This window comes from Elgaria multicarinata, chromosome 7 (assembly GCF_023053635.1).
Source record: "Elgaria multicarinata webbii isolate HBS135686 ecotype San Diego chromosome 7, rElgMul1.1.pri, whole genome shotgun sequence".
NCBI classification, from domain to species: domain Eukaryota; kingdom Metazoa; phylum Chordata; class Lepidosauria; order Squamata; family Anguidae; genus Elgaria; species Elgaria multicarinata.
The window spans coordinates 61,602,249-61,615,790 of NC_086177.1; the positions used below are offsets into that span (position 1 = coordinate 61,602,249).

Sequence of the window (13,542 nt, forward strand, 5' to 3'; positions counted from 1 at the left end):
CAACTGAAATCCATCTTATCACTTTCATTGCCATGGCATTTCACCATCATTTTCACCATCATTTCACCATCATTTTCATTTCAGTAGTTTTGCTGGTTGGGGAGGAAGGGCACTGTTAGCTCTAACTTCATTAATTTCAGTACTCCCAAGCTACGCACATGAAGGAGCAGGTGCGTAGCTTGGGAGTACTCCTAGATCCATCATTGTCACTGGAGGGCCAGGTGGACTCCGTGGTGCAGAGTGCTTGGGGCCAGCTTTGGCTGATCCGCCAGCTACAGCCTTTCCTGGACAGGGACAACCTAGCCACAGTAGATCATGCACTGGTAAATTCCGAATTAAACTACTGCATTGTACTCTACGTGGGGCTGCCCTTGAAGACAACTCGGAAGTTGCAGCTAGTGCAAAATGCAGCAGCTACACTGCTGGCAGGTACATCTTACAGAGACCACATTATACCGGTCTTAAAGGAATTGCACTAGCTGCCTATACTCTTCTGGTCGCAATTCAAGGTGTTGGTAATGATGTCTAAAGCCCTAGAGGACTTGGGACCTTGATACTTGAGGGAGCGCCTCTCCTTATATATGCCTGCTCGAGACTTAAGACCTGTTGGAGGAGCCCTTCTCTGCATCCCTCCAGTGCTTCACATATGCTATGGTGGGACATGGGAGAGGGCTTTCTCTATTGTGGCACCCCAACTGTGGAATGCCCTCCCTTTGGAGGCCTGACTGGCACCAACCCCGATTTATTCCAAGTGAAAACATTACTTTTTAACAAAGCCTTTAATGGTTAAATTCACCAAGTTTGTACATTGTTTTAACTGGTTTTGTTTTGTTTTTTGCTTTTAAATTATATACTGGTTTCAACTTGATTCATGGTTTAATTAGTTTTTAGCTGTGTATATTTGTTTTATATTGTATGAATTTATCTGTACACTGCCCTGAGATCCTAGTGATATAAGTCAGGATATGGATGTTTTAAATAAATAAATGTAAACTACCCAGAGAACCTTGGCTGCTGGGCAGTATAGATATGTAATAAATAAAATAAAATAAAATTTTAAGAAACGAGCAAGTAAATTACTTGTTGCCAGTAAGGCAAGTCTGATAAATTTGCATGTCTGGTTTTTTTATTACATCTAAAAAAATCTGAGCAAGTATATTAGGGGCTTGATCACCATCCTCTACATGAAGAGCTTCCAGAGAAAGTGATATTGATCTATGAAGATCTCAGGAACATTATTCTCCATGAGACTACGATGATCATCAACAAAGGGAGATGCTTGCAAAATAATGCATGTTCCTTAAAATAAGAGGCATCTAGATATCCTTAGAAGTAAATGAGTCCCTTCACATTAGCAAAAATATTGCTCGTAAAGTATTGAGTTCAACCGCCATGTATATAGGTGCATAATTAACCCTTTTTATACAGATAAAAAGGCTATGGTCTGTTGTAATTTATTCTTATATAAAAATTTGTTTCAGGATTACTTGAAATAAGATACAGAGGGGTAGTCATGCTAGTCAATTGCAGCAAAAACAAGGAAGAATGTTGTGGCATCTTAAAAGACAATAAATTTATTATGGTGTACTTTTCATAGACACTGTCCACTTCATTCTACCAAGAAGTAGACAATATAGTGTCCATGTCCTTGTCTATACGACAGCGGGATAGCTCCTCATTAAATAAAAACCTGTTTTTTCATTGATTCGAATGCAGGTAAAGAGCGTCACACTGCAGCAGCAACAGCGATTTATTTCCTGAATTATTATTTTTTTATAGTGAGTTATTAATGCGCACATGTGGATTGTCCCATATACAATGAAAAAGAGTAAAAGCCAACGAAGCTATAAATCTTATCTGTGGAGCTCTGCAGACTAATATAACACACAAACAGAGCGGGAGGGTGGGGAGTGGAGGACGAGGTTACAGAGGGAAAGGAAGGAGGCTGGCTGCCTGTTTCCCACTTTGTTCCCATTGCTCCTCATAAGGAAATTCAAAGAAACAGCCTCCACGAACCGAGAGTGGGGCCGGGAGGGGGGGAGCAGGCTACAGAGGGAAAGGAATATATATATATGGATACTGTTGGTTTTTATGTTTCTGATGGTTTTTAAATTTTGTATACTATTTTAATGTTTACTGTTTTAACTTTTGTGAACCACCCAGAGAACTTCGGCTGTGGGGCGGTATAGAAATGTAATAATAAATAAAAATAAATAAATAGACAAATGAATTTGTATTAAGAAGCTTTCTCTGCGAAACTCCGGAGAGAGACTTCAAACTAAAATCGGTGTGAAAGAAGGAGGCAGCAGATCGGTGCAAAATCGGGAAATGGGCCAATCACATTATCCTACCCTCAAAGCTCCGCCCATATGTCAAAAACTGACATAACTGCCCCAAAGAAACAAAGCTGTAACATGGTGCAAACTTGGACCCGATCTAAAAGTCATGGTAAATCGCAAATGCAAATATGTGCATTATTGCAGTTAAAACCCAGCGCTGAGGCAAATGGACGGCTGCATCATGTAACCTAAAATGTGAATATGTGCATTTAGTATGAATGTGCATATGAAACCTTATGCCATAATACATTTGTTAGTCTCTGAGATGCCACAAGACTCATTACTGGTTTTGGGGAAAAGATACTTTCACAAACACACACACACACACACGAGTTAATTAAAAATAACTTTTTTCTTTTATCATCATAATGAAATTACAGCTCATATTTGACAAAAGGTTCTTAATTTATACATGCTTCCCTAATTTGGTAGATGCTTCCTTAGAATTACGACCCATAACATGTAAAACAAGTCACTATAGAATGTACTGAATTACTTATTTTCTATAAGCATGACATGGAGTGGCCATCTACAAATTACATAAACATTTCTTTCACAATGCAACATTTTAGCACATTAACATTTCTCACAGGTCCCACATTACATAAAAACCTCTGGCTATAGAAATTAGGCTTTTAGATCAACAATCATTTGCTGATCATAAACAGCCAGAGAAATGCAATCCAAAACAGAGGAATGCAACATGAACAAAGACTGTTGCTCTATCTAGACTTGAGCTTGTTCTTGCCCATTTGAACTTTCAGTTCATTCATCTTGCTGATTCGATTATTGAAATAAAATCACACCAATTAAACCATCTGGCTGGAATTTACTTTTCTATTATACGTGCCATAACAGACGTTCTCTGGGCAGATTCCAAAAGCAAACATGAAGCCAATTCAAAACCAGCATATTTCACTTGAAAAGGTTCGGGGCAAACCAAAGAAACAAGTTAACTGGAGCAGTGGCAAAACCTGTAAAAGTAGGAATGTCACTTACTTCAAGGACCATGGATTGCCCCACGTTATACCATAGTGTCCCAGCAGCCTAAAAACATCCCTAGGAAGAACGTTCTTTAATCCAACGCAGAACTGCATAGCATTGGGCAACTTCTAACGGTATCACTGTCACCTGCCGGGCGCGCGGCTGAATCCACACCGCAGCCGCTCCCACCGAATCACCGAGCCGCCCGCCCAGCGCGTCCTCACGAGGCCAGCGCTTTGCCGGCCGAACTTGGCTAGTCCGCCCAGTCCAGCTTCGGCCACTAGCGGCTGCCCAGCCTTTCCGCTTGGAGCAACTTTCGGCGCCTCGCTTTCTCACGCCTCCCCCCTCCCCGCTCTTGGCTCGCTCGCTCGGGCGCGACCCCCATTCCTACTTACCAGGAGGCCGACGAGCAGTCGAAGGCACGCCGCGCTGCCCAAGCCACCCCCGGGCCGGGCCCTTGTTAGCGGGGCCATGCTTCAACAGAGTGGGGGGGGGGAGTGTTTGGCGGGAACCGCGGCTGGGCGTGCGGAAGGATGCTGCTGCTACCACCGACTGTGACCAGGTGTTGCGGAGCTTCCCTGTCCGGCTCCGGCTGCCTCCTCCCGTCTGCAAGAGGATTTTGCTCCTAGCAACGGTGGGGCGATACAAAAGGAGACGAGGTGGCAGCCGTGCTTCTGAGGGAACACTTTTAATTAGGAGCGGGTCTCTCTCTCTCTCTTTCCTTCTTTTTTCCCCTTCTTGCTTGCTTTATACTTGGCCAAAGAGTGGAGCAGGAAACTCCCTGGGGCCCAACCCAGGGAGTGGGGATGCGCCCCTGGCGAGTCCACGCCTTCCCCGGCTGGGTCGCCACGACCTGGCAAGGATGCAGGAGGTTCCTATTAGGAACTCCCTACGCCTGTGTACGTGTCCGACGAATAGCCTATTTAGTATAGAAGAATGAGATCTTTCCATTTTAAGCTATTAGGACTAGAAGTCTAAAACCAAAAATGTTTAGGAAATATTTTATGTTATACAAGTTATCGTTTGATGTGATGCTTCAAGTTTATTTCTAATAAAAAGGGGAAATGCATCAAAAAGGTTTTCCTTTACTAATTCTTGTTAATGCAAAACTGAAATTGAATCCACCTGAAACAATTTTTGGTGTATTATTTATTTATTTATTACATTTATGTCCTGCCTTTTTTTCCTCCAAGGAACCCAAGGCGGCATACATAATCCTCCTCTTCTCCATGTTATCCTCACAACAACAACCCCGTGAGGTAGGTTGGGCTGAGAGTATGTGACTGGTCCAAAGTCACCCAGGCAGGATCTACACTACTGCTGTAAAGCCGTTTATAACAGTAGTGACAACTGTTGGGGGTCAGGACACACTCCTTTTACAGTTTTCAAACTGTTTTCAAAGTGTTATATCCTACTTGGTGTACATCTGGCCCCAGTGGGTTTCCATGGCCAAGTGGGGACTAGAACCTGGATCTCCCAACTCCCAGTCCAACACCTTAGCCACTACACCACACTGGTATACACTTTATTTGAAGTGTATTGATCAGCTATGGGTGGTTAACTGGCAGCCAAAGGTTTCCTAAATACTGGAACTACAGGTTGAAAACTCTCAGCAAAGGCCAAATCCGTAACAGCACCTTTAAATTTTGATTGTTCGAAAAAGAGAACTGCTGCTAACTTTTTAATTTCTTGACAGCATACAAAGAAATTTCCAGGTATAGTTGCCCCTTAGGGGATCAAACTTGCCCAGTTTCAGGTGAACAGATACAAGGAATGTTGTGCAAGAGCCGCCTTTAAATTTGTAGGGGACGGGTGTTCCAAAAAGAACATAATATGCCTTTATGTTCTTTGAGGGCAATTGTTATGAAGATGACATTGAGTAAAGAGGTGCTCTGAGCTAAGAAATTGCAAAATTTCAGAAGGGTAGGTACAGTTTTTTTTTATAGAAGGGTGTGTGTTAATTTTTGGAGGCGGATAAGTGATACACTTCCCCTCCCTGGGTTTTTCAACAATTTCTTTGAAAATGGCATAGGTCATAGCAATGTCATGGGCAAGAAACCTGCAAAATTTCAGAAGGATAAGTTCAGGGGCTAGGGATTTATGATGAATGAAAAACAGTTTAAGTCTTGTGTGTTCTGCTCAATTGGCACCATAGTCACAGAAAGTGCAGTAGGACTGGGGTGAATGATCAAAGTGGAGCATGCACGGACAGAAGGACTTGAGCATCCAGCATTTTCCAAGAAAGCGCCCAATCCTACATCTCACCAGGCCCTAAAGGTATTCCATCAAACTTTTTTTTTCTATTATTATTATTATTATTATTATTATTATTATTATTATTATTATTATTTATATAGCACCATCAATGTACATGGTGCTGTACAGATTGCACAGTAAATAGCAAGACCCTGCCGCATAGGCTTACAATCTAATAAAGTTGTAGTAAACAATAAGGAGGGAAAGAGAATGCAAACAGGCACAGGGAAGTGTAAACAGGCACCGGGTAGGGTGAAGCTAACAGTATAGAGTCAGAACAAACTCAATATTTAAAAGCTATAGGGAAAAGAAAAGTTTTTAGCTGAGTTTTAAAAGCTGTGATTGAGTTGGTAGTTCTCAAGTGTTCTTAATGTTCTTGCTCCTGGGGAAGAGAACTAGCAAAGAGCACTGTACACTGGATCAGTCTTGTGATATATTATTTCAATATCCTTTCCTCAAAACACCAGGATTAGAGAGCTCCTGTAAAATGTGCCCCATGATTAGAAGGTGGTCATCCCTCCTCCACCTTCCTACCGTATCCCCCATTTATGAGGAATGAGAGAGGATAGCTAATCACAAGGAGAAAAGAATCAGAGCTAGGGAACTCACAGCTTTTATTGAACAGCATCAGCAGAAGAATGAGTTCTGAAAGCATCACAGAGCAATGGGGTAGCCTGCTTTTTAATCCTGGAGAGCCCCAGTGCCTTGAAAGATGCATGACAGAAAAATGGGCAGCAAGTGCAGCTTTCCCAGTTACTGTACCTTCTTGAAGACTGCTGCTATATCTTTTACATTTTGGCCTCTCTTGTGGAATGCTGGTTTCTGGGATCTCCTATTATGATACACATAAGAGTCCCCTTGCTGGGTGGAAGTAACTGCCCTGTCATGGGTCACAAAGAAAGACACAGGGGTGGTATTAAGGTGCATAACATGATATGTTTTTCTTTATGGAAGGTGATACAATCCAAACAAAGGGGTTAGGCAATATGCTTTGTTGATTTTTTATTTTATTTTAAAATCTGTTGTATGCTAGCATAATAAACTATTATGTTTAGCTACAGATTGCAATGATGTTACAATACACTCAGGAGGAGGATGTCAAATCACTTTCAATGCCACTCAAAGCTGTCTTATGTTTTTATAAGATATCCAAGGATTATGGAGTGAAAGGGAAATAGTAGCTTTGTGGTATGTGATGAAACATCCAGACAGGGATGTTTTCAGGCTTGCTTGTTACAGGTCATGGTTTTTAAGCCTGATATTTCTTCCCGTTCTGGTGCTAACACTGTGCTACTGTTTGACAAGGGTCTGGCTGTAAGGGTATATGCACTGACTAGCAAAAGCTCTTTTACAGAAGGTTGAGTGACTTCTGGCTCTTGCATCAGTCCTAGGCAACACAGACAGTAGACAGGGATGATGGTAGCTGCAATCCAACAATATCTGGAGAGCTTCAAGTTGCCCAACTCTGATCTACACAGAGTAGCAAAAGGCCTTCATCAGCAGATTTATTTATTTAAAACATTTCTTGGCCGCTTTCAGGACAGAAGCCTTTGCAAGGCAGCTTATAACAATAAAATACAAACAGCAAAAATACTAAAAGCAATAAAACATAAACACAAAAAATAGCAATGAAGAGCAAAAACAAAACCTACAAAACCAGCAACAACAATAGCAGCAATAACGGTACTCATACCATGAGAAGGCCACAGTAAAATAATATGTTTTCAAGGCTTTCTAAAAGCCTGCAATGCTCTGGCATGGTGGACCTCCAATGGCAGCTTGTTCCAAAGGTGTGGGTCACTGCAGAGAAGGCCCTCTTACTAGTGATCACCCACCTAATAGTTCTCATGCGTGGGCAAACAAGAAGGAGCCTCTCTTCCTGATCTTTAAATGCAGGCAGGCTGATATGGGTGAAGGCGGTACTTCATGTAACTTGGGTCCCAAACCATTCCGTGGATTGTGTTGTATGGGAATGGACATCTCTGAAGCAAAAGGAGCATAGTCCATAAAGGTGGAACTGGAACAAGACATCACTAAGAGAGAACAAATGGCTTAAGATCTTTATATAACCATGATCCTAAGACATGTTGCTGAACTTTGAGGACTCATTGATTCTTACATTGTTTTGCTGAACTTACTGTATTGTTTTGCTGACACTGTGATACGGCTGAATTGGTTTGCAAACATCACTGCATGGTTTGGATGGCCTCAGTATTACAGGATAGCATTAGGCGTGACCTATCTGTGTATACTATCAAATACAACTTATTCCTGTCATGCTGGTAAAGACAAAGTAACACTAAGAGTGCAATACTATATATGTTTACTCAGAAGTAAGTTCCTTTGAGCTCAGTAGGGTTTATTTCCACATAAGTGAGTACAGGATTGTAGCATAAAGGCACAATCCTATAAGATCCATCCTTGATACTCATAAGCCTCTGAACTTGGAGGCTTACAAGTGTCCCATGCAGAGTGGGTGGAGCTTTGCATTTTAGCTAGATGGGCTTTTTTGTCTGTCTAGCTGGGATACTGAGGAGAAATAGGGAAGGAGGCTAGAGAGGCCTGGGCTTTGCAAGCCAGCCTCTCCAGCCCCTCTCTGCCCATGAAAATGCCCCCTTTACCTCTTCTCCGGGGTCACTTTTGTGACCTTGAAGAGGCTGCTGGAGGTGTTCTCCATGCTGGCTTGGACGGGGAGGACAGTGTGAGCATGAATTTCTGGGTCTGTGGTCGGAGTACTGTCTCCAACCTTAGATCCAGAAATTTGAAATACCTTATGGCCTGCAGACCCTATCTAGGGGCCATAGGATTGCTCCCAACAGCATTTAATGAAGAATCTGGTCACTTGATTCCAGAACAGTCTGTCTGTTTCATCAGTGGAGCCCTGGGCTGATCGGAAAAGGTCCAAGTCTCAGTTCCATCTGAAGACTTAAAGAAACTGGTAATCCCCCTTTACAGAACATGTTAATTGTGGCCATAAGTAGAAAGCCACCATGGTGTGGTAATAATCTACTGTTGTGTTTGAAATGTCTGGCTGATTTTCTGTTTAATATAACTGAGTTGTATTTTTCTTATTTTTGTGATCTGGATTCCTGTTCCTGATTACAGCCTGAAATCCGTCAATACTTACAATGAGGACAATGTGGTGTAGCTGAATGCAACATGTCTTGAAATGTTATCATAGAATCATAGAATAGTAGACTTGGAAGGGGCCTTTTAACAACAACAACAACAACCACTTCTTCTTAAAATCATAGAATAGTAGAGTCGGAAGGGGCCTATAAGGCCATTGAGTCCAATCACCTGCTGAATGCAGAAATCCACCTTAAAACATACCTGAAAGATGGCTGTCCAGCTGCATCTTGAAGGCCTCTAGTGTGGGAGAGCCCACAACCTCCCTAGGTAATTGATTGCATTACCGTACTGCTCGAACAGTCAGGAAGTTTTTCCTGATGTCCAGCCAGAATCTGGCTTTTTGTAACTTAAGCCCATTATTCCGTGTCCTGTACTCTGGGAGGATCGAGAAGAGATCCTGGCCCTCTTCTGTGTGACAAACTTTCAATTATTTGAAGAGTGCTACCATGTCTTCCCTCAATCTTATCTTCTCCAGGCTAAACATGCCCAGTTCTTTCAGTCTCTCATCATAGGGCTTTGTTTCCAGACCCCTGATCATCCTCATTGCCCTCCTCTGAACACGCTCCAGCTTGTCTGCATCCTTCTTGAAGTGTGGAGCCCAGAACTGGACGCAATACTCAATATGAGGCCTCACCAGGGCCAAATAGAGGGGAACCAGTAGCTCACGCAATTTGAGAGCTATACTTCTATTAATGCAGCCCCAAACAGCATTTGCTTTTTTTGCAGCCACATCACACTGTTGGCTCATATTCAGCTTGTGATCTACAACAATTCCAAGATCTTTCTCGCTTGTAGTATTGCTGAGCCAAGTATCCCCCATCTTGTAACTGTGTAGTTGGTTTCTTTTTCCTAGGGATAGAACTTGGCATTTATCCCTATTAAATTTCATTCTGTTGTTTTCAGCCCAGCACTCCAGCCTATCAAGATCGCTTTGAAGTTTGTTTCTATCTTCCAGGGTATTAGCTATCCCACCCAATTTTGTGTCATCTGCAAATTTGATAAACGTTCCCTGCACCTCCTCGTTCAAATCATTAATAAAAATTAGGGATGTGCTCCGCTCCGATTAGGAGCGTAGAAGCAGTAGCGGATTGGCCTGCTCCGCCTTACCCAGAGGCGGAGTAGGAGCGGACCGCGGACTCCCTAGAAGCAAGGCGAAGAGAAGCGGCCATTTTTCGGAGCTCCGAGTTCAGGCGGAGCGCTCCGGTCGCCATCTTGAAAACATTTCGCCATAGGATTGCATTGCGGCAAATAATCGCGCATAACTACGTTGTTTTTGAAGCTATCATTCTGAAAATTCTTGTGCACAGAGAGTCGTGGATGGGGGTCATTTTGAGACCACTCTCACCTCTCTGCATCGTACGGGTCACGGGCTATATTTTTGTGAAAATCGGGTCAACCGCGCGGCTCAAACTGCGTTTTCGGCTTTTCGCCCATAGGATTGCATTGAGGGAAAGAATCGGGGATAACTGGGGGGGGGTTTAAGCTATCATTCTGAAAATTCTTGTGCACAGAGAGTCATGGATGGGGGTCATTTTGAGACCACTCTCAACTTTCTGCATCGTACGGGTCGCGGGCTATATTTTTGTGAAAATCGGGTCAACCGCGCGGCTCAAACTGCGTTTTCGGCTTTTCGCCCATAGGATTGCATTGAGGGAAAGAATCGGGGATAACTGGGGGGGGGTTAAGCTATCATTCTGAAAATTCTTGTGCACAGAGAGTCGTGGATGGGGGTCATTTTGCGACCACTCTCAACTTTCTGCATCGTACGGGTCGCGGGCTATATTTTTGTGAAAATCGGGTCAACCGCGCGGCTCAAACTGCGTTTTCGGCTTTTCGCCCATAGGATTGCATTGAGGGAGAGAATCGGGGATAACTGGGGGGCGGTTTAAGCTATCATTCTGAAAATTCTTGTGCACAGAGAGTCGTGGATGGGGGTCATTTTGAGACCACTCTCAACTTTCTGCATCGTACGGGTCGCGGGCTATATTTTTGTGAAAATCGGGTCAACCGCGCGGCTCAAACTGCATTTTCGGCTTTTCGCCCATAGGATTGCATTGAGGGAAAGAATCGGGGATAACTGGGGGGGGTTTAAGCTATCATTCTGAAAATTCTTGTGCACAGAGAGTCGTGGATGGGGGTCATTTTGAGACCACTCTCAACTTTCTGCATCGTACGGGTCGCGGGCTAGAAGTTTTTAAAAAATCGGCGGGAAAAATACCTTTTTCAAAGGGCTGAGGGGCAGAGTCAGCTCCCGGTCATGATGATCCCAAAGTTGGAGGAGGGCATAGGCAAAACAGGTAACTTGGGATTCTGGGAAACTTCTCTTTCTTCATCTGAACGGGCTTTTCCCCGTGTTTTTTAACACACCTCGCAGGGATGTTGTGTGTGGGGTGCCCGATTTTCAAAAATTCGCCAAAAATCAGGGGATGATGGGATTGCTTTGAAACTTGGCGTGCGTGTGTATATCCCCATGAGGTGTCATGGTGCCAAACATGAGGTTTCTAACTTGAACAGAAAAAAAGTTGTATAATTTTTTAGCTTTCAATGCAAGCCTATGGGGGGGGGAAACGGAGCTCCGGATCCGGATCCGGAGCTCCGGGCGGAGCGGAGCGGAAGTGGGCGGAGCAGGGGCGGGGCGGAGCGGCCCGATCCGGAAAATGGCGGATCTGCAAGTGAAGCGGAGCGGGGGGTCCGTGCACACCCCTAATAAAAATGTTGAAGAGCACCGGGCCCAGCACTTTGCTTAGTAAAGTGTGATACTTCTGGTGTTAATTCTATATGACATCTTTATATAAAAAATTAAAATGTATGCAATTTGGCCGTTTTCATCCAATAGAAGATCAGAATTACTGCTGCTCCCTGAAAACCCCTAGACAAGTTTTCAACCATTTCATACCTGGAAAGGTCGAATACCTACATCTAGAGGTTTTCGGAGCACAGTATTTATTTTAATGACCTTCCAGAACACATTTGCTGGTCTTCCTAAAATAGTTCCAACACATTATTCAGCTCGAATGCACAAACTGGATTTTCTTTGTCTGTTTCCAACATTTAAACAATTACGTTCCAAACCTTGGTATTTACTGTCAAGCCACAGCAGCTTTATCATCCTTGTTTTTATTTTATTTTTTGTTAAGGTTTCCCCCCCCCTTCTCTCTCCTCTGGGAAGTGTTGTTGAGAGATATCCTTTTACTTAGGTCATGTATCCAGAGTCATTCAAAATGAAGAATCCATAAACAATTTATATAAATACATAAGATACTACCTAAGAAACTAATAACACTTTTATTTGTCCATTTACTGATCATTATCTCATCAAAGTGAATGACACATAGTTTGCCTTTTGTTGTGAGAAAAATTGTGCATTATCACCTAAATCCTTCAGTCATTCATACTGTTGGCCTTATGGCTGAGTAAGACCATGGAAGTTTGCACAATGATTTAATAGCACATTCTTTGTCTTGTCATTTACAAGGACATTGGCATCCCAGTCATTTACAGGAATAGTTGCAATAGACAGGATTGTGCCAATGTACTTGCAATAGAAGGGGTTGTGCAGCATAGACCATGACTGTGGTAGTTCTGCTGTGCCAACTACCAATACCAGCCAACTGTCTATTAATAAGGCAATTGAGGAGTGGAGAGGGAAGTTTATGAGTGTGAATAGAGTCTTCTGGGTGTTCCATTGGGCGTTGGCACAATGTCATAACTGTGGGGCAGCTAGCCAGTGGGAGAGGCAGACATTGCAAGTGAGACACTCTAACTAGTGCAGCAATAATTGTTCCTCATTCTAAACAATTATTTTCTGGTACATCAGGTGGAGAGAAGGATCCAAAGACTCATGACGCTGGTGGTGTGAGCCCAAGGGGTCTTTAGACCTGTTGTTCCTCAGAGAGTAGCCACACATTCCAGATGGCAAATTGCTTTTGAAAATGAAGGGCGTTTCAAAGGCAATTTATGATATCACATAGGAGCTGGCAGTTGAAAAACATTCCACTGGGCTAGTGCAAGCCCTTTTGGGTGAGCCAATCAGTTCTTTGGATCTTGTCCTAAGAGTTTTTTATTCATGTTTAAATTCTTGTTATAATTCACAGTAGCTGAATAGAATTATATCCCATGTTATATTTGAACATATAGTTGTTATATTGTGATTTATAATAAGTGCACTTACAATATTTGGGTGTATTATTCTTCAAGTAGCTTGATTTGTACATTGTTGCATATTCTGTCTAAATGGTGGCCAACGTTTGAAAATTTAGTCACTAGTCAATCACCTCCATAACTCTACTGAAACAAATTGAGAATATATATTTTAAAGCAATAACTGAAAGTTTCTTGTGCTATAGTCATACATTTATAATGATAGAAGAGACTAAACGTCTATAAAATGCAACCTCTGCTGCAAATCATGATCAACCAGGGCCGGCCCTTCCATTAGACAGAATGAGGTGACTGCATCCGTTGGTAGATTCTGAGGAACAAGGAACAGCAGCAAAATATGCATCACAGCACCTGCCCTGTGCCACCTAAGCTAACCTGCTGCCCTCAAGTGTGGTGAAGGAGACTGTTCAAAATATTCAGGAGTTAACAAAATATTTTCCCAACTTAGACCATTCTTGAAAGTAATCTCATTGAAGAAATGTGAATAAATATGTTTCATTCTGATCCAAGATAACCCAAGTCTGTGGAATGAAGCAAATGTACTGAAACATTTGCTTAGTGCAATAGTGCATTTAATGCATTAAACAAATTGCTGGCTGGGGAATGCTTAGAGTTGTAGGATCTTTTCTGTCCAACATGCATAGATTTATGCCCATAAATATATATTCTA

The 13,542-nt window shown here is 42.7% G+C and overlaps 1 protein-coding gene across 1 annotated transcript in view; it reads right to left on the minus strand.

Moving 5' to 3' along the window:
* LOC134401584 (desmocollin-2-like) overlaps positions 1–3,802 on the minus strand; it is a 38,409-nt gene extending 34,607 nt beyond the window's left edge. The window contains exon 1 of the mRNA XM_063130677.1: positions 3,719–3,802. Within this exon, the coding sequence (XP_062986747.1) occupies positions 3,719–3,796 (78 nt within the window). The 5' untranslated portion in view covers positions 3,797–3,802. The remainder of the gene's footprint in view (positions 1–3,718) is intronic.
* Positions 3,803–13,542: the final 9,740 nt, after the last annotated feature.